Source organism: Bombus vancouverensis, chromosome 10 (genome assembly GCF_051014615.1).
Source record: "Bombus vancouverensis nearcticus chromosome 10, iyBomVanc1_principal, whole genome shotgun sequence".
NCBI classification, from domain to species: Eukaryota; Metazoa; Arthropoda; class Insecta; order Hymenoptera; family Apidae; genus Bombus; species Bombus vancouverensis.
This window is the reverse complement of record NC_134920.1, coordinates 2,067,327-2,091,887: the sequence shown is the minus strand read 5'-3', so window position 1 is coordinate 2,091,887 and position 24,561 is coordinate 2,067,327. Positions and strand designations below refer to the sequence as shown.

The 24,561-nt window shown below is 38.0% G+C and overlaps 1 protein-coding gene across 18 annotated transcripts in view; it reads left to right on the top strand.

Annotated features, from left to right (window-relative positions):
* dlg1 (MAGUK family member discs large 1) overlaps positions 1-24,561 on the top strand; it is a 530,145-nt gene that overhangs the window by 315,817 nt on the left and 189,767 nt on the right. For 16 of the 18 annotated variants that reach the window (XM_033338872.2, XM_033338869.2, XM_033338867.2 and 13 more), the window contains one exon: positions 909-1,082. In XM_033338872.2, the coding sequence (XP_033194763.1) occupies positions 909-1,082 (174 nt within the window). Of the gene's footprint in view, positions 1-908; positions 1,083-12,795; positions 13,174-22,677; positions 23,126-24,561 lie in introns of those variants that run through there. The other 2 variants (XM_033338875.2, XM_033338876.2) reach the window with 2 other exon arrangements.

Genomic DNA, 24,561 nt, shown 5'->3' with positions numbered 1-24,561 from the left:
CACCCTTAAAAAAGAACAAATGCAACAAAAATAAAGTTTTCACGAGTTACATTCCCGGAATATATCAGTTTTAATTGGGGCGAACTTGCTGTTACAATTCCATCCGCATGTTAAGATATCACACAATCTCGTCAAATTATTCAATCTTATTTTTGTGAATTAATTCGGCATGAAAATTTGAGATTTGACCATTTTGAGTCTCCAATTCCAACCTATTATTGTCATTATTAGTAGTATTTCCCCTAGCGTTTCCACTATAACCCAACAAACGTACGGTTAAAATGGCTTCAGTGATATCGAATTTCATAGATGACATTCACACTAGCATTTATTCACGTGGCTGTCAAGATGTGAGCTATTTTCAACGAAAAGGTTTCAATAAACGTTCGATCATTGATACCGTGGTTGGCCACTCGACAGGCCATCGTATCCGGAAGCCCCGCGCAGCCACGATAATGAAACAAAATCCCGGATTCCGGAGGATTAGCACAGTAGAAGCATCACCGATATCGAAACCCGATGCAAGCAACCTCGTCAGTCGAAACCGTGCTCACCACCGACGCGCAATCCCTTCTTTCTCTTTTCTTCGATTTGTTACGATTTACTGAGTTCAAAATGATTTTTCTAAATGTTCCAAAAGTTAGGCCAAGCAACATGTGCCTGTTGAAGATAACACGACACCAACAACAATCAAACGTAGAATCGGATCGCGGGCAATCGAATATTAAACATAAATCGAGGAGGATGCGACGCAGTAAATTCATTCAAACGATTCTCGATCGCCTGCACGTCAGTATTTAGAAATGGCTAATGCGGAGAATGATGGTGTTTATTCTTAAAAATGTTACGAATGTGAGAAATTATTAATGATTGAAATCGTTAAATGTTGAAATTCTCTGGGGTTACAGAAGACCCGTTACACTGGTGGAGGAGTGGACGAGCAGCTGCCACCACCGCCTTCGCCACCCCAGCTGAAAGAGGCAGGACAACTAGACGGAGTTCCTAGACCGAATTCGGTCGATCGTATCCTACATCCTGATGGTAGCCAGCACATCCTAACTAGCCACGAGGCCCTGAACAAGGTAATATTTAATAGTTTCTCGTTGCATCGCAAATGTCTGCCTATTGAATTGTAAATGTTCCGTAAAATGATGGAGGAGCAGCTTACATGTAAGCAGTTTATCAAATTAAATATTCCCGCATACGCGTCTCGACGCATGCTCAGAAAAGACCTCGAAGGTTCGCCATCTGCTAGAATTTCGTGTAAATATTCCCGAAATCGATACGAAACGTCGGTAACGAGCTACTCTATATTATGCTTACCTACATGTCACGTCTATCCTAATACCCTGTTCTTAGTCAATGGCTTACCGACCATTCTCAATCGATAAAATCCTTTAATTACTACAAATTACAGAAATCTATCGAACGGTAAATATTTCAGATTATAGAAAATATTCTCACTTAACGTTTAACTTTATACGATCTCCAATTTTTTTATATCTATTCAAACGTAAAAGTCCGTTCCAAAGGTGTTCTATTTTCCACCCTCTTATTAGTTTCCACGAATATTCGTCCGATGGTGCCCTCGTCATATAACTGGCAACGTAGTAATCTACGTTATCGTACGGATATTCGGAGATACACGTGCACGAACCAGTCCGACCGTGGCTTCGTGGCTCGTCAACTCTGGGCTGGATGTGATCGGTTCTCCGGAAGTTCGATCAAGTGCTGAAGTGTGTCGCGAGTGTGTCTCCGCGGGGGTGTGAATGACGACGACTTGGCCGGAAAGAGAATGTCTCCGGCGTTAATGAGACGCGAGGGACACCTTTGAATCGGCGTGACAAATTGAAACACATTATTGATCTTCTCTTCCGACACGACCGACTTGCCGTGAATAGCGGGAACGTAATGGTCTTTTTCGTCACGAGTGATCAATGACAGAACGAGTGTCTCCTCGCGGATAAATGCTTTTTATTTATCGTTGGATGACACGAATTGCATGTATCGATCCGTCTCGGTGACGTTTATAGTATTTCCTCTTTGCGTTCTTTTTTATATCTTTCACATCTCTTTTAATATGCAAAATATTTTTACGTGATTGTTTGAAGTGAATTGTATAGGACCGTATAATAGAATACTTGTAAAGATAATGTTTTAGTTAGATCGGAGTTAAGTTCATTGGCGTGTATGAATCTATAATTAAGATAGAGAAGATCAGAAAATGATTCATGAATAGGATCACTCTGATCGTTGAAACGAATCGCGATAAGTCCACGCGGTTATCGTATCGTAGAGAAATATTCGCATGATTTGCTTTGATAAATCGAATTATCGATTTGCGTTAAATGATAGCGAAAGCGAACACAGATTATTTCGACGTATAAAATTTCTCCTGAGCTCATAGCGATGTTAATTTTAGAAATGATATAGAATATGTGAACTCGTTCATTTCTGATTATTTTATAAATCAAATTATTAAACAGTCATATCATTATTTTCGTATAAATGTATTCGTTTTAAATTGCTCTCAATAAGAATTTGCGTAAGCGGGATGATATCTCAGTTGAAATCAACCTGTTAATTCGATATTGGTTTTGAATTTGAGAATATCGCGAATGTACAAAAGGCTATAGATATATAGTTATTTACCACGCTACGTTGATTTCGAAGATTACTTATAAAACGAAGCAGGTTATCATCCTCGATGCACGCTGTCTCTCATTGGTATTCCAATTCCATTCACCGAATGGAATTACCAGCGACGATATGTTTTCATCCATAAATGCAATAATTTCCCTGTCGTGACGCGAACATATCTTCCTTCTGGCCGGTTTCTCCTTTTCTTCCTCGATTTTCTCCGGTGATTTATTGTGACGTTCCGTATCTTTCCATATAGTATCGGCTTTCAGCCGTTCGAAATTACAACAACTACGACTGAACAATTTTATGATCGTCGTGGAAACCAAAGAAACCCAATTAAATGAAACATCATCTCTGATTTTATTCCTCTTAACAAATCGAACAGATAGAACAAGCATGACCGATGATACAACGTATTCGACTCATGTCTTATACCAAACAATAATAGCTCTAATAACAGGATCGAAGAGCATTTCGGTTCGGGGAACACGGGCCAACTTCGTCAACCGTCTGAAATCCCCTAAGTTCGAAGATCGAAACGATGCTCCCGAGGCAGAATTAATGGAACGAACTTAAGAAGATTCAGGTGGTAGGGGTTATTCGGTCCAATTGCACAGACGCAAAGCACCTCTCTCCATTTCTCGCTGGTAATTCGGCTAGACGTGTGCCCTTTAAGGTGACCTAGATATGGTCTAGTACTATTTTATTTCCTACAGTATCTCGTTCTATGCGATTCTTTTGTGAGTGCGCGAGAACGCTCCGAAGGACATTATTTTCACCAGCAAGATATTCCTCCGTTGAATCTCTCTCCGCGCGGCATCACTTTGTTTGATATTTTTTCTTCGTCCCCTCCCTCTGCACTTTTTACTCTCTGTACTGTTAAATGACACGAGATTCGATCGCGTTCGCATTCTGTTTCGTACTACACGGCATTCGAATGAGAATAGATCGGCGGCAAGTTATGCAAAAGTCAAGGCATAAATGAAACGAACGGGCAACGCTTAATTAACGATAAACCTTCTTCGTTATCGGCGTGCAATTAGCTGAATTGCACGCGATCACACGCGTTCGGGTAGCCTGGTTCCGTTTATAAAATATTATAATTGAACAGGTCGATTCTCGACATGCGATGCCAACTCTACTACGACGCACGGTATCGACTTGGGTCGTTTAATCGGCTGCTGATAAACCGTATCGTGTATCTGATGACAACTCAGCGTTTACTACGTCCTTTGCTTGGTTGATTTCTCCACACATGTAATACATATTGCTAATATATATATACACCGCGAAGCGGCGAATGCAATACAGCCATCCCGGTTCGATACTCGCTACTCATGCATAATTCGGAAGCTCACTGCAAAATGCACACTGCTCTCGTATGAAATTCCAGTTGGTCACTATGCTCGCGTATTTATTCGTTTTATGATAAATTCGATTATAACGTATCTCGATTACGTAATTTAATTCTTTCACTGTGAAAGATGTGTATGTAAATACATCATAAATATTAAGTAATTATTTGCTAAAAGCAGTGTTCGTATTTCTATAATACAATTATATTAATCGAAAGCGTCATTTCTATTTTCATTTATATGAGTTACATTATAATTGGTTATGCGACGTTCTCAAATTTTTATGAATATATTTTTTCAATATATTACTAACTAACTAACTATATAACTAACTAATATGCTAATATTGTAAAATGCTAATACTGTAGGCATAATTTTTTATTAAACACATGTTTCCAGTAGATATCTTGTGATTTTTGTATACATTACCAGATTGCTTTCAAACTTTGTAAATGATTCGTGACAATGGTATCTTATTACATTAGATAATTACTACTGGGATTTCAAAACGTTTCGTACAACGCACATAATATATTTATGCAAACATTCTATACTAAGCGTGCAAATATTTTCATGAGTCACTGTATTTCTATATTTAAAAAGACTACGAAAAAACCATTTAAAAGTTCGGAACAATTAAAAAAGCAAAAAAAGAGATCGCCTAAAAAATAAATCACAAAACCACATCATACCCCTTTGCAATGCTCGCTGTATCCATAGTTTCTAAAAACTGGCACAGTCGACCACAAAATGCCTCTAAAAATTCAAAGCGTACCGCGTCCACTCCACGGAGCATTGCGCGTGTTTCGCTGTTCATGTAAAATGCCGCATTCCACCGGGCATTATGCACTTCCTACACGTTCAAGTTCTCTTTTATTCCGCTTATTACACGCGCTGAGCACACGCGTCATGCTCGGTCTCTGTCACTGACGATATGACACCTATACGTAGCCAGGCCCCGTGTATAAATTGCGCGTTCGTACATGTAACCGTGGCTTAATGCGTGCCGGAGGATAATGTACGTAGACGCGAGATGCGATCATAGAACGTGGCTCGCTCGTTAATGCATCTGATGCGTATCGGTCCTTTATATCCACTATTTCCAGTGAATTGTTTCTACGAAATGCGTGGAAGAAATCACGGAAACTCCGACACATTTTCTTCTAATCGTCGATGACGCTGCAGCTTTTAGGGGTATTCGACGACAAAACCATGCGATTGTTAGTGTGAGAGATTTTAAAATGTTGCTTTCATCATTTCTTTCTTCCTTTTTTATTACTTACAGTGTGAGCGTGGGATTATTCTCTTTTCAGTGGAAAGATATTTTCTTGTAAATATTAGAATATGAAGAACAGTTAGCGTCGAGTTACAAATAAATAATATAAATAAATTATATAAAAATTGTAGAATTAATACTAGGTGTTCATCATATCATATGCAGAACTACCGATTTGCAATGTGTATGGATATGCTGACATATAAATGATTAAACAAATAGGTATATATAATATTAATCTAATATCAATCTGACTTTGATACTTGTATATACATGTATAGGTACCAATTGCAAAGACAAAGAACTTTTTGATACCTCTAATGTTAACTTAATTAAAATTAATATTTAATGTAAAATTGAACGAAAAAAAAATTTATCGAAATTATCATGCTAAGAATCGTTGTTATTTCTAGTGGAAGGTTTTGCATGTATAATATTCTATTATTAAAGAGCGTGTCTCGATTCAATCGTAGGATATGGCACTCGATGCATATCATTTTATTGCAGAACTCTGACAGAGTACCGGGATTTAATTGACAAGCATGGCTCGCAACGTTTTAGCTTGTAATCTAATCACTATTCGCTCGGTTCACGAATTACCCTCGGCAATGGCCGCGTGTTGGCTTCGTAGATAAAGTCCGCAACGCAGACACGACTGTGTACAAGCCGTGAGTACCTTTTAAAGCTTCGGTTTCGCCTATATACGTTGTAGATCAACCCCAGATTTGGTGGGTCTCCGAAGTCGTGTTTTATCCCTCTGCGTGAACAACTGGTTGACGCGCAAATGTGTTTGAATTAGTTTGAATTAGTCACGAAATATGCAAAATGATTTAAACAGACACATTAGAAACAAAACGATATGATGAGAAGAAATAGTTTTCAATTTAATACAATTTTTGTAGTAATATAATGATAGATGGTGTATTATAAAATATTAAAATAGAAGAATAACAATAAACAGCAAAATATTAAAGACTGATGTAAGATATATGTTCGATTTGAAAATCAATTATTCTACCACGGTTATTAACGAGAACGATTGAGACAAAGAAATAATTGTAATCTAAAAACCAGTTTAACGAAGAAAACATGTTTACATTAAGATTTTCATTATTCCCCTGTTTATCAAAAATTGTTACTTAGAACAACAAAACGTAAGGAAAACTTTTAAACAACGATATATAAATAGAACGAACGAACACGTCGAGTTCTATATATTTATATATACAATATAGTGTTTCCATCAAACAAATTTTAATTTACTGAATATATATGTACGCTTGGTGGAAACACTTCTAAAAACGTTTAACGTTATTTTAGCCGTAGCAAGAAAGGTCGAAGCTATTCTCCACTTTCGTGGTGCATAAGAATCAATCGAGACTTCGTGACGCTCTGCAATCAGCTGGTTCGAGACACGCGTATTCGTGCGCGAAGAACCAGGAAACCAAGTCCCGGTGTACCAGTTCGATATCATGATACGAATGCGTCCGAACCCGTGTTCGTCTTATTATTTTGTATTTAACGAGTGACTTTCTGGCGTGACTGGTAAGGAGCTATCGTGAGCGTTTCTTATGAGTCCCTTTCTTGCAACGAACGTTGCCCCTTCCCTTGTAATATCACGCAAGAAACTTTTAATCCCCGTCAAAAATCGCCTCTTTCGTGTGACTTCTATGATTCTCGACATATACTCGACATTACCGTGCTTCAACCATGATTCCATAACCATATCAACGATAAATATTCGTAAAACCTTTGTTTCGTACATCGTTTCGTCATTTTAACTAACGTTCACGTAAGCTAGTTTTAGGAAGGTAGCAATTTATATCGTTCATGTTAATTTTTTGCGAATTTCTGTATTAAAAGCCGTCTCGTTTGGCTTATGTATGAGAAAATAAAAAGTTGGCTATGTGGAATTGCATTTCATGCAAGAAATTGCATGGGCAATGTAGATTAGTATAATTTCGTATTCATATATACAATAATTTTTGTTACGCCACGAGGCTTACCACAGGCTGTATTTTCTAACCGTCGCTCGCGATCCTACAGCGTCGCAGGCAGACCGTCTTATCTGCCCGCCGGATCATATACAATGTATCGACGAGAGCATAGTTGTCGCCAAGCAGCGAGCTCTAGAAACGTCGATTTTTAACCGTTACGTTTTCACACAAGAAGAGGCATACGTGATCATAGGCGCGAGCGGTGGCGTGACCCGAGCATAGTGGGGGTCGTCTTCCAAATGAGACAAAGGAATAATCGAAGGGCGATCAGTTCCTTCTGACGAGTCTAACGTGACACTTCGACAAATCTGACGAGCAAACGAATTTATCTAGAGATATCGCAAAGTCGAGTCAAATTTCTGTAACATATTCATCATATTATTGTAAAATATATTATTCTATGTTAACCTGTTAATACAGTGTTACATTCATTAAACCACCTCTGTTATCTTAACCGAAACAGGGGAACGACTATTTCGCGGCGTCGATTAACATAATCGTAGCGAGAATTTACGCCTCTCGCTGACGCGTTTTCCTAGCGACCGCGTCTCTCCGCGAACGGTCGTAACAGTTTTTATTAAATATTAAGTCCTCGGTGGGATTTCATTTCAACTGTACACGAATATATGGTATATATTTTCGTAGGAATGTTATATTATTAGTTTGTAGGTAACAGTATGATTAATACAATATCGTTTGCACTCACACGAAATCGAATATAAAACCCCGTTTCACGTATTCGTTACTCACTACTTCTACGACACAACAACACAACGATCTTCACACGACAACGATAAATTCAACTCTAACTCTCTCAACTCTCGTTTACAATGTTTTCCATGCTCACTTTTTCCTTAACATACCTTGGAAACGCTCACAACACTCCTTGACAACGTTAACATATCTTGACAATGCTAATAAACAATTACCTCTCACGCTACGTCCTTCCCTGATGTTACACTATCCCAAATATACAGGGTGGTTGGTAACTGGTGGTACAAGCGGAAAGGGGGTGATTCTACGCGAAAAAATAAGTCGAAAATATAGAATAAAAATTTTTTTTAATTTTTCTATCGAGACAACGATCTACAGTGAGATCCGTTATAACAAGACGTGATAAAGTGCACGCGTACCGAGCGAAAATTCAAAGTCGATTTTCTCGAAAACAAAGCTTCAAACGAAAAATTTTTATTCTATATTTTCGACTTCTTTTTTCGCGTAGAATCAGCCCCTTTCCGCTTGTACCACCAGTTACCAACCACCCTGTATATATGTCGGGTTCACATTATGATTAGGGCTAGGGGCGTGAAACGAATCTTCATTTGGATTAGACATTGTTGTTATGCAATAGAGAAGATATTTACTAGCGCAAATACGATTATTACAGAATTTGTCAAGTAACCATGGTAACTAGATACTCGAGATGCTAATGACAATGATCTTAAGTTCAATAACGAATCCGCGATCAACGGGATAACCAAATGCGTTTTCTTCCAAAGTCCAAGTTGTACTCCACTTGCTTGTCTACGATACAAGTATTATTGAACTAACTCTTTGTTAAAACGTGGAATATCCACCGAGCGTAAAGATGTTATGTATCGCGCTAATGAGACCTCACGAGAGAATGACTTCCCGTCACGATGATGCTGCAGAGAACTATGATGGGGTGTGTCTAAGAACGCGAGATCATCGGATTTGTCGAGAAAAGCCTTCGTTCGGAAAGTGAGGGGAATGGACGTTCCTGTTAATTGGTTAACTTCTATGTTGGTGGTTGAAGAAGGATGCTAACCGCCCTTAAGAGAAAGTTGCTAGCGGGAAGCGTCGCTCGTGAGAAAAGCAGATTTCCCGTATCTTTCCGTAGTAGGTGGTAGATTTAGGAACTGTTAGAGGCTGAACATGTACTGTGAAGATGCATTGACATCTGGTAATCATCTTGCCCGAAGAATAGGGTCTGTATGTGGCGAGCCACGAGATAGAAATTGTTGGAATGTTTACTGTCGCGTGCCGCTACAACTATTTCTTTTAAGGGGAGCTATAGAATTACTCCATACCTCTGTTAGATAAAAAAATTCATCCCGTGATCGCGGCTACGTTCGGCGACTTGTCGCCTCGAGCCTAAGCTCACTATCATAAATCTCGGACAATTATAATCGAGTTAAATTATAGAGACTAAAATATTGGGAGCTTTTCGAAAAATTCCAAAGGGATGACCCCGGTGTCCTTTCATCTCCGACGTATATATATATACATATTTAATTGTCATTTTTTATATAAATAATATTTGTCATTACTAATTTCTTTCGCTTTCATAATACATACGAAATATAACGGTAATAGTAGTGAAACGTAACAGTTACGCTCGTGAAAGTAATTAAACTTTTAATTTAACTAAACAATTATCTTAGTAAAATGCTTAATTTTCCAGAATACAATGCGCTCGTTATCATTAAACAGTCGTAAAATAAAATAACACTGACAACCAACGGCAACAGACGAACAGTCGTTACTCGATGCTCGCTTCTTGACTGTCTGACATTAGTCGTCTGTAACTACTGCGCGTACAGTCAACGTTATTCTTTGTTCGGGGACACAAGACTCCGGGCGTATCTAATCTGTCTCTGGTAGATGTTTATACGAGAATTAAAGTTTGCTTTTAAAAAACTTCTCGTCGATTATTCTTTCAAGACAGAGGTTTTTATTGCAGCTCACGGAGAAAACGAACCGAGTTTCGAACGGCAACGTCCGTAAACTTTTATCACTCTCTTATTGTATGGATATCTTTGAAACGAACTGCCGTCTAGAGTATACCTTTTCCGTTCATTTCCTTGAAAGATCCTCACCGAGTCGGCCAAGCCTATTTCACCCGAACTTTTCCTTTTCATTCATTTTGAAAGGTAAGGCTTCTTACCGCGAGCAAGGAATTCCTCGCTCGTTACACTCTTGTCCCTCGGTGCATTAACATAATGCACACCGGCGAAATGTTAAAACGTCGCGGTGGTTCGTTTGAGTCCTTTTATCCAACTGGAGACGTTGTTGCCAAGCGCGAAACTTTTTTTTCGTTCGTCGACGGCGCGTTTGTATTTATACTCCGTGGTGAATCGAAACTGGATTGTTTTATGAGAAGCATTAAAAGAGGGTTGAAAGAACGTAAAACTCCGTATACTTGGAACGATCGTTTGATTCTCTATTTATATTTGGGAAGAGCAAACAACGAACATTTGCGGGTGTCATAAATTAGGCTATTGCGACGTGACTCAGGAAAATCGACCGTAGAGTTGCCGACGCTGATGAATATCTAGAAAATATAACGCAAGTCATACTAGAATTTTTACATTATTAATTCTTTAATAACGTGAAAAGAAATTGGCTTCTCTTTATTGCAATCAATATTTAATACTTCTCTTTCCGTATGAAACGTAAAAACAATTCGCTTGAGTCTTGTATATGATAGAACATAAACTGGAGTGCAGGTGTTCGACGAAATATCGCGAAACGAATGAGATTTCCAGGTCCTCCATCGCTTGATAGAAGATAAAAAGGCTCGGTATTCGATCGAAGGGAAGTCTAAGAGAATCCGAGAGTATCGGTGGCAGAACATGAATGCGATTGAATCGCAAATGGTGCCTCGAGCTCGACTTGAGCTCGCCCCGAGCAACCAATACTTTGGAATAAGCTGACTGAAGGAGAGAGAAGGCTAGCGTAACGTAGATAATGCTTCTCCTACTTTATTTCAAGAGAATTCTATTGTTGCTCGAAGAAATATCAAATAGAAACGACGCGTTCTGACTAGAAGCTGCTAAATATCGCGCGATACAATGATCGTATTGTTCGTGACCCGTCGTTGCAGAGATGCTTTTAATTAAATCTCGCGCTTCTCTTTTTTTATTTACAGCTTTCGAAAGTACTGCAGACGCTGCATCCAGTGGATCCCGGTTATCGATTCGAACACGCGTCAGATACAATTTTTCTTTTGGTACGCGACAACGAATCGACGATCATCGATGCGAAGCATTCTCGATTGAAAACCACCTCGTATTGTTTCGCATTATTGATCAGATTCAGGCGTATTCGACTGCTTAACGAAAGACATTCTCGTCGATCGTTTATTTCGTAGTCTTCCGATATCCGGGGCTGTTATTGGACAGACAACGAATCACGAGCTCTTTGGTGCTCGAATGATCGTTTAATAATAATCTCAAGTAAGTTCCTCGAAATTATTCCCAATGAATCACGTTACACGAATGATCGACTATCTGGGGATAATCAATGTTATCCAATAAGCCCGAGAAACTGAGTTTGGTACGATGAACCATTACACGAATGAGAAACGTGCTGACATACGTCCTTTATCCGAAACGAGTCGAGTAGCGTTCAAAGCGCGTATCGAGATTGTAAAAGAAAGGGTCACTTATGACGTCATTCGCAGTCAGGCAAAAGGCCTTGAACGACCAATTCGTTTTGGACGTAAAATGGAAAAATGAAAACACCTTACTTCACCTGCGATATTATTTTTTAATATATTCAAATTTAAGTATACCATATATTAATCCTAAAACTACCCTATAAGATGTAGGTATCTAAATATCTTACATGGATGATTATTAGACTGCAGATCTTTATGCAAGTTCATTGGTTGGCACACAAACAACAAACACAAAAAACCATCTCAACTTGAATGAAAGAATGTGTCGTTTTCTAAATGTAATAATATGTATTTTACTTTGGATGTTTTATATAACTTTGTGTTTCTGCGCAGTAAATGTATCAAACTTAAATATTAAAAGTATATGAAACATAAAAATATAAAATGTATCCCGCACTTTAATAATTATACTTAAAATGCTACGATGAAATGTATGATCATATTCCTATCTGGTTAAAATTCTAGCGTTAAACTTATCATACGGTACAAGTTAATGAACTCTCCAAGTCGACAAAGTTCTTCTAAAAAAAATTCTATCTTCCAAAATCCCTACAAAAAGGGAAGACTCTCTCACATGAACGTACATCTACTGGGATATTCTAATAATCTCTACCATCTTACCTGAATACGCTGGCAATTCCAACATTATCATTGGAGAAATCGAGAAAGAATCTCAAAGAAAGCCTGATTCTAGAGCAGCATCGGTAGATAGGTTAGTCGACGCGGCAGATCACGCGACGGCAGGGTGAATGCAATTTTCACGAGGTGGCGGTACGGTTCAACCCGTTATGGTATGACCGGCTACACGGACGCAGTCGAGCACAAATCGAAAAGGGAGGAAAGAGTGCGCGATGAAGCAGGGAGAAAGGCGGACGGAGGGTGAAAAAGAGAGGGTGGATGGAAGTAAGATAGAAAGAGTGAGTGAGAAGTGAGAGGGCAGGAGAAGGTGGAGCGCGTACACGGAAACACACGTACGTACACGAGGAGCGGCGGCGCGCTCAGTAGTGTGCCAAGTGCGCCCAGTGACGTAGGTCAGTGCTCGCGACTACGCCGCTCCCGCGAGTTGCTGATTAAACTTCGGTTTTCCGGCCTCTGGTTGCGGTTGCGTCGCGATGTTTCCCATTCACGGTTCGCGCGCCACGTACTGTGCGTCCTCGTCGTCTTGCGTCTTAACCTGGTCGTGCCGGTCACCTTGACACGCGCGGACAACGCGGACGAAGGTTAGGTCTGTCGGGATTGCATCTGCAAACCACTATCCCTCGCTCGTCGAGCTCGGTTACCACGTCGGTGAGCGTGTCACGGTGTCGAGAGGTGAACATACGCGTGAACACGAATGCTCGGTCTAGTGCAGCAGAGGAATTTGAAGCTGGTAACCGATTTGGTGGTCGTGGTAGCGTAGTTTGTGTTGTTTCTAACGTTGGGAAACATGATTTTCGAAGAGTCGAGATCGAAATTGGAGTGAAAAGGGCTGTCAATGAGGTAAATCGAGGGCTTGAGGATTTAAACTTTCGGTAGTGTATGGGTTTGTTTGATGGACACGATAGTTTCACGTCGGTATTTGTTGCGATTTTGGTGCATTATCGTCGCAGTAGGTGCTAAAGAGGTTAGGGCTTGATGTAGTCGAATGCAACAGTCGATACATGGGCTTTGTACTTGTGAACGTGACGCGTCTCTCGTGTTCGAAAGCTGGCTGTAACTGTGCCAAGTACAAGCAATGACGCAGGTCGTTGCTCGTGGAAGGGCCATTGTGTGAGTTTCTTTATCACCGTCGATTGCAAGCCGTATGACGTTTTTCTATGCAAATTATTTAGCGGTGGGTTTGTTGAAATATCGGGAAAGTTAACGTCGAATGGCTGTTTTGAAAAATATGAGAACAAGCCACTTGTAGTTATAAAGCCTCGCCGTATACGAGACGAGAGTCATGTAAACAGAGAAATACAATATATTCGATTTGAAAAATATAATACGGTCGGATACACGAGTGCTGGAGTGGCGCAGCGAAATGAATCGAGCACAGCTAGTGACACAGGTCAGTGTTCGGAACGACCGCGGCCGTGTGTCTCTCAACTTGCTCTCTCTTTTTTTTTAAATTTCAAACTTTCACGTATATCTCGAAACATTTTTAACGATTCCATAGCACCTGACTTTATTAAAATTATTTCGACGTAGATATTTTAAAAAATAATAAAAAAATTTTTGAATAAAATAATTTTTGTTTAATTACACAAGTAATTGTAATCAAACTTTTGTTCCGCTTTATGAAAAAAAGAACGTAAACCAAGCATTCTGCTACAAGAAATGAACGTTCGGTTAAAACTTCGTAGTGTAATTTATCGATATTATCGTAAATTTCAAGTTTCATTATGATGTAATCGTTGTCTATTACCGTTCTTATTGTTACACCATATGCCGCCATGATCGGATTAATTGCTCTCACATCGTCCTTGATGTTTTAATAGTACGCAAAAGTTCTCGAAACGTTTATCGACGAGTCAAACCCACGTCAGCGTGCAACTTTCCGTGGTTGCAGCTGTTAGACGGAAATTCAAGTACAACATGACGCTGTTCTAACAATGCCACTTCTCCGTACACGCGGCGCGGTTTATGTTTCCAGCTCGTCTTTCCTCGAGGATCGAGGTTGCGACCCTGATACACATTTACGTTTCGCGACAATGTTTATTAAAACGAGACCGAACAATTTCCTACATGCATCGCGTTAGTATGTTTGAGTATAAATTATCTTTAATAAAATATTAGCAAACTCTTCTTCGGATAAAATTCCATCAAATGCATTCTTTATTCGTAATACTTCGTAATATTTAGAGCACAAACGTTCGTAAAATTTCCTTCAAATTTGTCAAATTCCTTTTTTTATAATACAATATTTATCTTTGGTTAATAGTTTAATATGATATATTAATAATAAGTTTTAATTAAGCACATTACTTAAGGCGAATGAAAGCTTTGTCAGTTAGAGATAACGAACATTCATATTCAAGAATTAATGAAAAATTATTTAACGTAATGATTTTTCGAACTAAAAGATAGAATAATTTTGAATAGAATTGTATTCCAACATTCGTACCTGTAGCGTTGAAACAATCAATTCCGTGACTAGGTTACGATAGTAACGTTGTATTAACATTGTTGATTTTTCTTCGAAACGTGCTGATATGCAAACAGCTTACCTCATCGAGTACGTTTCTCGCGGTCAACACGGCGCACATTATGTGCATCGCGTGCGTTACAATTTTTATGTTCGCTCAAGAACCAGTTATCTTGACGTTTGCCATCTAATGCCGACTTCTATTTGGTACAAGTCGAAGGAAACATTCGATTGCATAATTCATCCATTCTATCGATTCTCCACGCGAAATATGAAGAGAAAAGGTCATTTTCTTAACCGATGCTTTCGGCTTGTTACTTAAATGACACAAAGCTTCTTTCAGTTAGTGTTCGTTTAACTGAATTCCGATCGATTGTGTCTACTAACATATTTAGACGTGCACTTTTATTATTCAAACAAGAAATCATAATCATAAAAAGATCAATAAACTTCTATTCTACTCGTATGAACTTTAGTTATATGTAATTTACATAAATGAAGTTTTACTGCTGATGTTTATGCATTTATGGGAAATTCAACATCGTAATACCATTATTAAGGTAACTATGTTATTTATGCGTCCTGCTAATTTTCTGCCATGGAAAGACCAAGTTTATTCGATAGTTAGTTTGAACCTGTTTGAAGCAGATTCCATTAGTAAAATTATGTTTTTAATCATTCAAACTCTTCTGCTACTTACTTTCTTAATTGAAGTATAATTATTAATAGATATGAGGTAGTAACAGTGCATTGTAATATTCCACTTTTAATTAACATGCAAAAATATATGAAATATTTCAATTTAGGCTTCACTCTTCTAATTACGTTCATAAAAATTTGAATTATCATATAGTAATCTATGACTCCACAGTCTAACAATGAATGATTTATCATTTTTGATAGTAACAATTTTTTCCTGAAAAGTTAATAATTCTCACGAGATGCCATTTTATCGATAACCATAGTCGTTTTTTGCTCTCTTACGTGGATAAATCGGATTTCCGGCCAAGAGAGCTGATTTTGCGTAGAAATTATGCTGATCGCGTTCTAATATTATGACGACAGCTTCGAATTCGGCCGGGCCAGCGAAGCTTGTCGTTCCTGCAGATATCGATCGCGTTCCACGGCTTGTCAAGCTAAGCCGCGAGTCTGAGATTTCTAGGTAGACGTGCGAATTTATTGACTACCCGGAATATGCACGATCTTGACATTTATCTCGTCGAGTGATAATCGTACCCTTAGCCGCCACGTTCGAATGATCATAAATCTATTTCAGCGATCAACCAGGGATCATAAATAATCGAAAATCGGACTGAGAATAAACCGCCTATTCAATGTCTAAATCGAAGAAAATTTATTTTTGATCAGCTTTTATCTCTTTGATAAGAAATCTGGAGCAGTGGGACGCGTCTCTAATTTTAGTCGCCACATCTTTTTGTTTCCTACACGCCGGTGGAAGTGAATCAATAAAATTTACCAGGAAATTTCGTTTATCGTTTAATTAAGCGCTGATCTCATTAATGCCCCTTGACTGGCAAACGAGTTCTTTTATGCCCGACCGTCGATCCGAAGAATTCGTTTAGGACAATAGTCGAAGAATTTCGTAAATTCACGCAAAGCGTTTGAAGCATTCGAGCAATTAGAACGATACCTTATACAGATCGCATACGTGCGAATTACATTAACAACGAAAGACAGTGGTAACAATAGAATGGCATAAACGTCGACACAAAGTACAGGTCACAGTTGGTCAGGAAATTATCGGTGTAATTTTGTTAAATCTTATATGGTGCAGCAGAAAAAGAAATAAAACGGAAGGAGAACGGTAACGAGAATAAAGATTACTGGAAATATCGAGAAAGTCGAAGAAGGAAATAGAGAAAGTGAGTTCGGTCTCTCAGTTTTTCCTTTTATCGTCTACATTCTATTTTAAATCTGGTACTATATCGTATAGTACATGCTATTTACTTGAGCGTGTTTCAAACTTATTTCAATAAAAGTAAAAATTCTTTCAGGCAGAAATTTCGAGGGTAGAATATTATTTGAATCATCAACGATTCAAATTGTTTATGGAAAATTAAATACTTTATCGATATTAAATATCACATCTCTTCGAGGCGGAAGAATAATTCTTCGGAATGATAGAATTTCTTATTCATTAACCAAAAACAATTAACCCAATTGTGTCGGTCCGATGCCACTTATTGCTCCGCTTGTTAATTGACAACGTTCACCAATTAACGCGACGTTAATTCTATGAAACGCATGCGCCCTGAAGCGTGTAAGCACGGATTGATGCGCGATTTACGATGCGCCGGATTCGATCGTCGCCACCGATGCAGCCAGCTAGAATCACGATAATGAATGATAACAGGTTCAATTCAAGCAGCCTTTCAGTTTTAATAGGCCGGCTCTCTAAGCTGTTCATTCGCGCAATCTTTTAGCCAGTGTTCGATGCCAGCGGTAACGAACGTACGCACACTGCGGTATTAAGGTGACATAGTAATTAATGTAGCAGCACGAAATGACAGGATGCGTTTACTTCCTCTTCCTGTTGAATACCGTAGAAATCTTTGGTCGGTCGTGTGTACTCTTCAGTCATTTAATCTCAATATATGGATATTAAAATGCTTGCAGTAATTTTAGTAAGTTTTTCTTTTTTTATTTGTGATTTCGTAAAGTTAGGTACAGTAGTGATTATTCTTGCATATCTACAGAATACTCCAGAAAGATTGTGCAGAAGTTTCGGTACAAGTCTTACGTTTGAAAACAAGAAAGAAAGTGCTATTATATTTTAGTGCTAGTACATATATTTTAATGATAATCAATGTATACATTATTATAATATGGTCTTCCTTCTTTTTTAATGAGTTCGACAATGTATGGAATCATCTATGTGATTATTAAACCTCATTGTTAAATCGTTGTTAAATCTCATAGAAGACACTTCCAACATCTACTGTGAATATTGGTTATATAAACTTTGTTTTATTGATACATAGAATCTATCTTCAAATTCTTACTCAGCCTTTCTTGAACTTCCTGTATATGTTGAATTAGTTAATACTTTCGCGGTCACTCGCGTAATTTTATGTTCACTGTTCTTTGTAGCATTCTACTACATCGTACAGATCTTATAGAAAATCCTTATGCTGCATTTAAATAATATAATATAATCAAAACTGAATACACAGCAGTCGCGAAAGTGTTAAAAGAAACATTTTATTAGAACTCAAAAACTCCAAACCTGAAAATTATTTTCCATACTATTCTATAATAATAATCGTGATAATAATCGCTTGCTCGTTTCAATCAAAACTTCGTGAGCAGAGACGGGTATTGATCTTGATTTTAATAACTATACGTCACATTAGCACGTCGAACATGAACCTTAACAAGAACGTCATCTGGCAGTCTCGAGTCGTTGTTAAGGAACAATTCATAGTTCTTCGGGCACTTTAGATGCTGCGCTTGGCAAAAAGTTCTCTATTTCCTCTATGTGCCTGCAACGACTAAAACCGTTCCAAATTTTTTACCGAGCAATCTCAAAGTTCGAGTACTGCGGGCAACGGTAGCGTTAAATCGAGGTTGTTTCTTTGCCTCGAAGTCGGTTATCTATCTTATGGATCGCTAGCGTAATTAAAATTCTCAGAGATTTTGGTATCCGCCACTGAGAACAAAGTTTCGAAAGTTCTATATTGTATGTAACACCGACGGCACATTAATTTGATACGTGAACAGCTGGGATGTGTCAGTTAAACGTAGAAAATACTTCCTACGAAATGTTATAATCTTGATATTCGTGTTTCTGCAGCATATCGTGGCTTCAAAGAAAACATTTACAACTTTAAATTATATTCTAGACACGACTTGACCTATTCGGGTGAAGTAATCAGTACTTTTGCGGTTAATTCGACTGACAAATTCAGTGGAATACTGTTAAAATTCATAAGACTGAACTACGACTCAGTTATGCCAAGAACTTATTGAATCAAGCTTATCCAATTATCTGTCGTTAGTATTAAACTGTTCCCTTGTTCGCATAAACTTCACTTAGTTTACTCTACATTATGTGTTTAACGAGATTACACGTTTAATAAACTTTCGAGATTACATATTCTTATTCTGCTTCTTCAATATAATTAATTTCATTATAACTATTCCAATAATTAAATCAATATAATTACGAACGTTACTTTTGTTATCACTAGACTGTAGATATTTATGCGAATGAAGACATGAAAGCTAAACGGAGGCACTTTTCAACTGTTAAACATTTTAACGTATAAATATTTTAAGTACTTTATATATGTATTACATATACTGGTATATATTAGTATCTATTTTTAGTATTAATATGTATCATTATACACATTCTGTATTTTTAGACTTTTAAATTTCTCAAAATAAATACATAAACATCATATACATATATTTACGTAATACAAATATTATGTGTTATACTTTTGTAATAGTTTCTCAAAAAAGAAAAAAAGAAGAAGAAGCTTCATTCGCGTCACAATTATTTACAAATTTACAATGCTAATTGCAACTCAATACATCCGTACTTACTCGTTATTCAGAATTTTCCGCACGTTGATATTCATTTTGTCGGAAGAAAAACGAGAGTGGAACGATGACAGGAATTGCGGTAATGGCGCTCATTTACTTTACATCTAGTGCCGGATACCGTGCCAATTTCCGCAAACGAGCGCATTATGGCTGTTTCTTACGTGGTAAGCAATTAAAATAACCGTGTTGAATGGTTCGCAGCGAGCGTCGTTCTTTGGCAGGGTTTCGTAAACGGCCGTCGATTATTTTCCACTTCGTGGACTGTAAACAGAAAGGAGCGGTTTTCCGAGTGTAATCAACACTTCGAGTCGCCGTAGACCAATTCGTTTCCACTGTCTCACAAACGGGCCGACATATTTCTCTCCCTCGTGCTTTTGGCCGAAGATTGAAGTCAGCTTTCGAGCCCTTTGATCTCCTGCTCTTCTTGGCTGCCGCAATGCGAACGTTTGACGTAACAACTCGATGACGACGACATCTCACATTTGTTTCAGTTCGAGACTCTTTGATTTCGGGTTTCTTGACAGGACTCGCACTTCGTTTCATCTCGCAATTCGGCTTAACTCAACCTCTTTTAGATGTTTGATTGATTTAGGAGACGCTTCTCCCGCTGTTTTCTACCAAAGAGGATATCTGTTATTAATTACTCTACGTACTCTTTTAAGATTATTCAAAGTATCGTGTAATATATAATTTGCATCTAATAATATTTAATTTGATGGAACGCAAAATTCGAAGTTATAATATGTTGAAAATTTCATTTCAACTACAGTTCTTGTTTCATGATACTTGGATCATAATTTATTATAAATACATAACTCGACGTTGTAAGACAAAGAGGTAATCTTATCAAAATTTCCCACTATAAAAACTACCATAATTAAAATACGTTTCTTATAACAGTCTTTGCAACATTTTTACGTTATTTTAATAATTACTGTTTTTACTAAATTCTCCATGACAATCCTCCGTTATAAGATCGTTCTGACTATTTCGAATTAATTACCAATCATCGTCGAGCATCCCATCTTATTCATCGGTCTAACCTGTTGATCGTTAAAACGATCCTTTCGCTACGGAATATTTCATCTCGACATAAAGAAACAAAATATCGAACGAACGATGAAGAAGGAAAGAGAAGAAACGCAGATCGACCGTAATTCGCAACTATCCCCCATGAACGACCAGCCAATTGACCCCCTTGTCCGTAAGTTAGCGCCGCTTATACCTTCGTCGCTAATTAATAACGGCACATCGACTAGCGGCACTCGTCGGTGGAGCTTAATGGAAATTAGTCCTGCCTCGCGATTTCCAACGTCGCGCATCGGTCCTCGTAGTCTCATTAGTTCGTTCGAGCGTGCCGCAGGTCTCGATCGTTCCTCTGCAGTCGCGAATAATTCGATTGCATCTCGTATACGTCTACTTGAACGCCTTCTGAAGCGTGTTCTCGACACGGCCCTATTGTATCCGCGAGCCGGCTAATTACACCGATGTCCGGCGCGCCCACTTCCTTCCGGGCGATCGACGCTCATCGAAGTTACTCCACGAAGATTGACTTTACTGATGCCGTAAGAGAAATTTGGTATACTACCGCAGTGATTTAACTGGTGATGAGATATTCGAGTGTTTTGTGGCCTTTGGATCTTAAACGACTAAATTCTGGAGGGAAAAACAATCGAGATGTATGCCGTTTGAATTTTACTCGGAATTTGTCAATATTGTAAGATTATTATATTATAAGATATTGTAAGATATTGTAAGATATATCGAAGGTATAAGATGCGGTATATTCGAATAGTTCAGGAGTTTTTGGTTATATATTAAACGATCGAATTTTAAAGGGAAAAGAAATCGATGTAAGTGTTGTTTAGATTTTATTTCGAATTTCTCTATGGTACGATCTAGTTGGCAATGACATATTCCAGTGTTTTATAAGTTTTTTGATCCTCGAATAGTAAACGATTAAATTTTGGGGGAAATTGAAATGGGTGTTGTTTGGATTTTATTCATAGTTATGAATGTATACGATCGTTGGAAATTCTGTTTCACTTGCGATTTAACCCATTGGAAATTGATAACGTATGATGTACGTCATAGGGTGCGTATCCAATCCAATTAATGACGCGTCAATATAATTAATTTCATTATAATTATTCCAATAATTAAATCAATATAATTACAAACGTTATTTCTACGTTATCACTAGGACTGTGGATGAAGAAATTCGAGTTACCGTTATCAGTCAGTACTAGAAAAGCAATCATGGAAACAGGATCGCGTAAAATGTAATTGTGGAAGGCATTGTGTACGATTTAAAAAAGCTATTAGTGTTAAGCTAGAGAAATCCGATTACGGCAAACTGATCGTATTTCTAAAAATTTGCATTACGATAAGAGGCGTGATAAGCGACGACAGAGTTGACATTTTCTTGATATTAGGGCTTGAAATTCTTCGTTGCATTTTTCTTAGAGTAGGTAATTTTGAACATAACTATTTGTAGAACTGCAGTGAAAAGAGTAGATAGCGTCGTGAATAGCGTCATTGAGTAATTAACAAGAGAATGAACCTCGTTAATTCAACTATCTTAAATTAAAGCTCATACTTGCTTCTTTGTTGGAGGCAAATTCGCAGTTTCGCCTAAGCAAATAGACAATCCCTCTTTTTGGCAAATATTAAATTACTCTGGTTTGATGCTTTTTAAAGAGTATTGATTTTGCGCTGGGTTCCGACGGTAAGAGAGGGAGCTTCCAGTGAATTTGCACCCTTACCGCTCACGGTAAATGCTGTTGCTTCAATGTATCATAGTCTCGGTCGATTCGCGAATTTCTGTGTTACCGACTCCCGCGAATGATGCGTTCGTGGTCGAAGAGATGTCGTCTGTTTGATCGTTCATCGTCTTAGAAATTTCAATCCGTAAAAGCAATCCCTAAAAGAATTTAAAATTTGTATAATTTCCATCTCTGTAGTATTCAATAATCAACATTCATTTACAAGATTTGGTAACAAACATACAGTATGTTTGATAAATTTGTAGTGGATAAATACTTTCTAGAGTAGTTTCTGTGTTTTAATTTCATAAGCTTCGGTTTAGTAATAGGTACACTATCATTTTGTAGAGCTTGGTACGTTAATTTATTAACTATCCAAATTTAGATCGCGAATGAAGGACGCACGAAAGTAATTAATTTACGCACCCTCGTCGTAAACACGCCATTGTGGAATGGCCTAGTAAAAGACCCTGTACGAGCGGACTATAAAGTATCGCAACGACTTTGATAAGCACCAGACAATAAAAGGAAGCACTGCCTATGAATTTGCAATAAGCTTTGTATCGCACGTAAACAAATTTCATATCGACTCTCGTTCTTTTCTTATAATAGCGAAAAAAATTACTCAAGTCGATCGAAGAGGTGTATATTAATGTATAGACACGATTTGCGAAGGATTTTCCTCACTCCTCTATTGCTAGTTTAGATAATGGTGTAAAGAACGTGTCACGAACAGTCGGTGAATGAGTGGTGAATAGACTGACATAAAGCGAAACGTGTGAAGGGTGAAAAGTAAAAGAAGATCGTGGAATAATCGTGAAATCAAAATATTGAATATTCGTCGAATATGCCCCCGACGACACCGCCAGCCATGTGCTCGCTCTGTCCGCGCTCAAAGAAGGCTCAACACCCGAAGAAGCTCGTACGATTTGACTCCATCGTCGACACGTTCTCCATCTCCGATTCGAATGCGATCACCAACCAGAGGGTAAGAGGATTAATTTGTAGTACATTCCATGGAAAATAATACTCTGCGATTTTTTTATCACCAAACTTTCTCTTTTCATTTTTGGCTACTTATTTATTTATTCGTTTTAACGTGTTCCATGATAATGGTATTTATAGAAACTCCTTGTGTTAAATATTATATAGTTATTCAGTTAACGAGTAGAAATGAGATTTGACTAATTTATAATCATTTAGACGCGAGATCAAAGAATCGGTAAAACGTGTGCTTGAACAAACACGTGTACGCGAATTTAGCGAATTCGGGTCACGATAAGCGTAGTTAATGTAGCGTCGATTTGCAGTCGCGAAGTCCTTTAACATTTACACGCCATTACGTGATCAGCTTTTGAACATTAACGTATCTCTCTTCATGTACATTATTTATTTTATTCCCTTCAAGCAAAAACCATTAGACAATAATTACCGATTCTCATTCTATTATAGAAATATTATATTATTCATACACAAATATCATACCCCCCGGAGATTATCTTTCAAATTTTATAAATATATCGATTTATCCATTCTCCATTGCTAATACATATAGGATACCCTACTGCATGATTGTAATACGATAACACAACCTAATGAAAAATTGTAACTAAAGCTTCGAAAAAATGTCTAACGCTAAGAACGAATATATAACTGATACAAACAAAAGCTTCCAATCTTTAGCTTCGAATGCACTCTTCAAAGATTCAAGACTTCGGACCAATTTTCTTCGTGTAAATTTAAAGAAAGCGAGCCATCCTGTCCCGTTCGACGAGTTCTAAGGTCTCTCTTTTGGCCCGATTGAAACTCGTGTTTTAGCGGGCGCTGGTAAATCATCTGGCTGCGTGAAAAATTTAGCGTGTGCCGCGGGGGACGTTCGCCATGCACAAAGTGCCGTGAAACGTAGCTCCGGGTCTTATCGTAATGCCTTCGAGGCCAGTGGCGCGCGGTAAAAAAAAAGTTTGCTGCCATAGCTGCTATCTTTACGACTTTTCGATCGACGACGGTGACGCGAATGCGGGACACGTTATAAAAGCTTCCAGAATAAATGGCGTCTTGCGGACTCGGGCGTTCGCTTAGCGGCTGCAGACATCTTTTTCTGCTAAAACGATTAACGAGGAAAAGAAATATTGTTTCGAATATTGGAAATGTCTATTGAAAAGTGTTCGATTCGATAATTATCCTCATTCATTATATTAATAATTGTAAGAAAAAGGGAATTCTCTGCTGTTCATTGAATTTTGCACTACAGAATCGAAGTAGATTTTTATTTCTATTTTTTTAAAACAATATGTTAGATAAGTAATGACGCAGAAAAATATAGAAGCTCGTGTTCTATTTATTGATTTCGAATTTGATAGTACAGAGGAAGGAACGCATATATTATACGAGCCACAGTTGCGCCACTTTCATTAAAATGTCAGC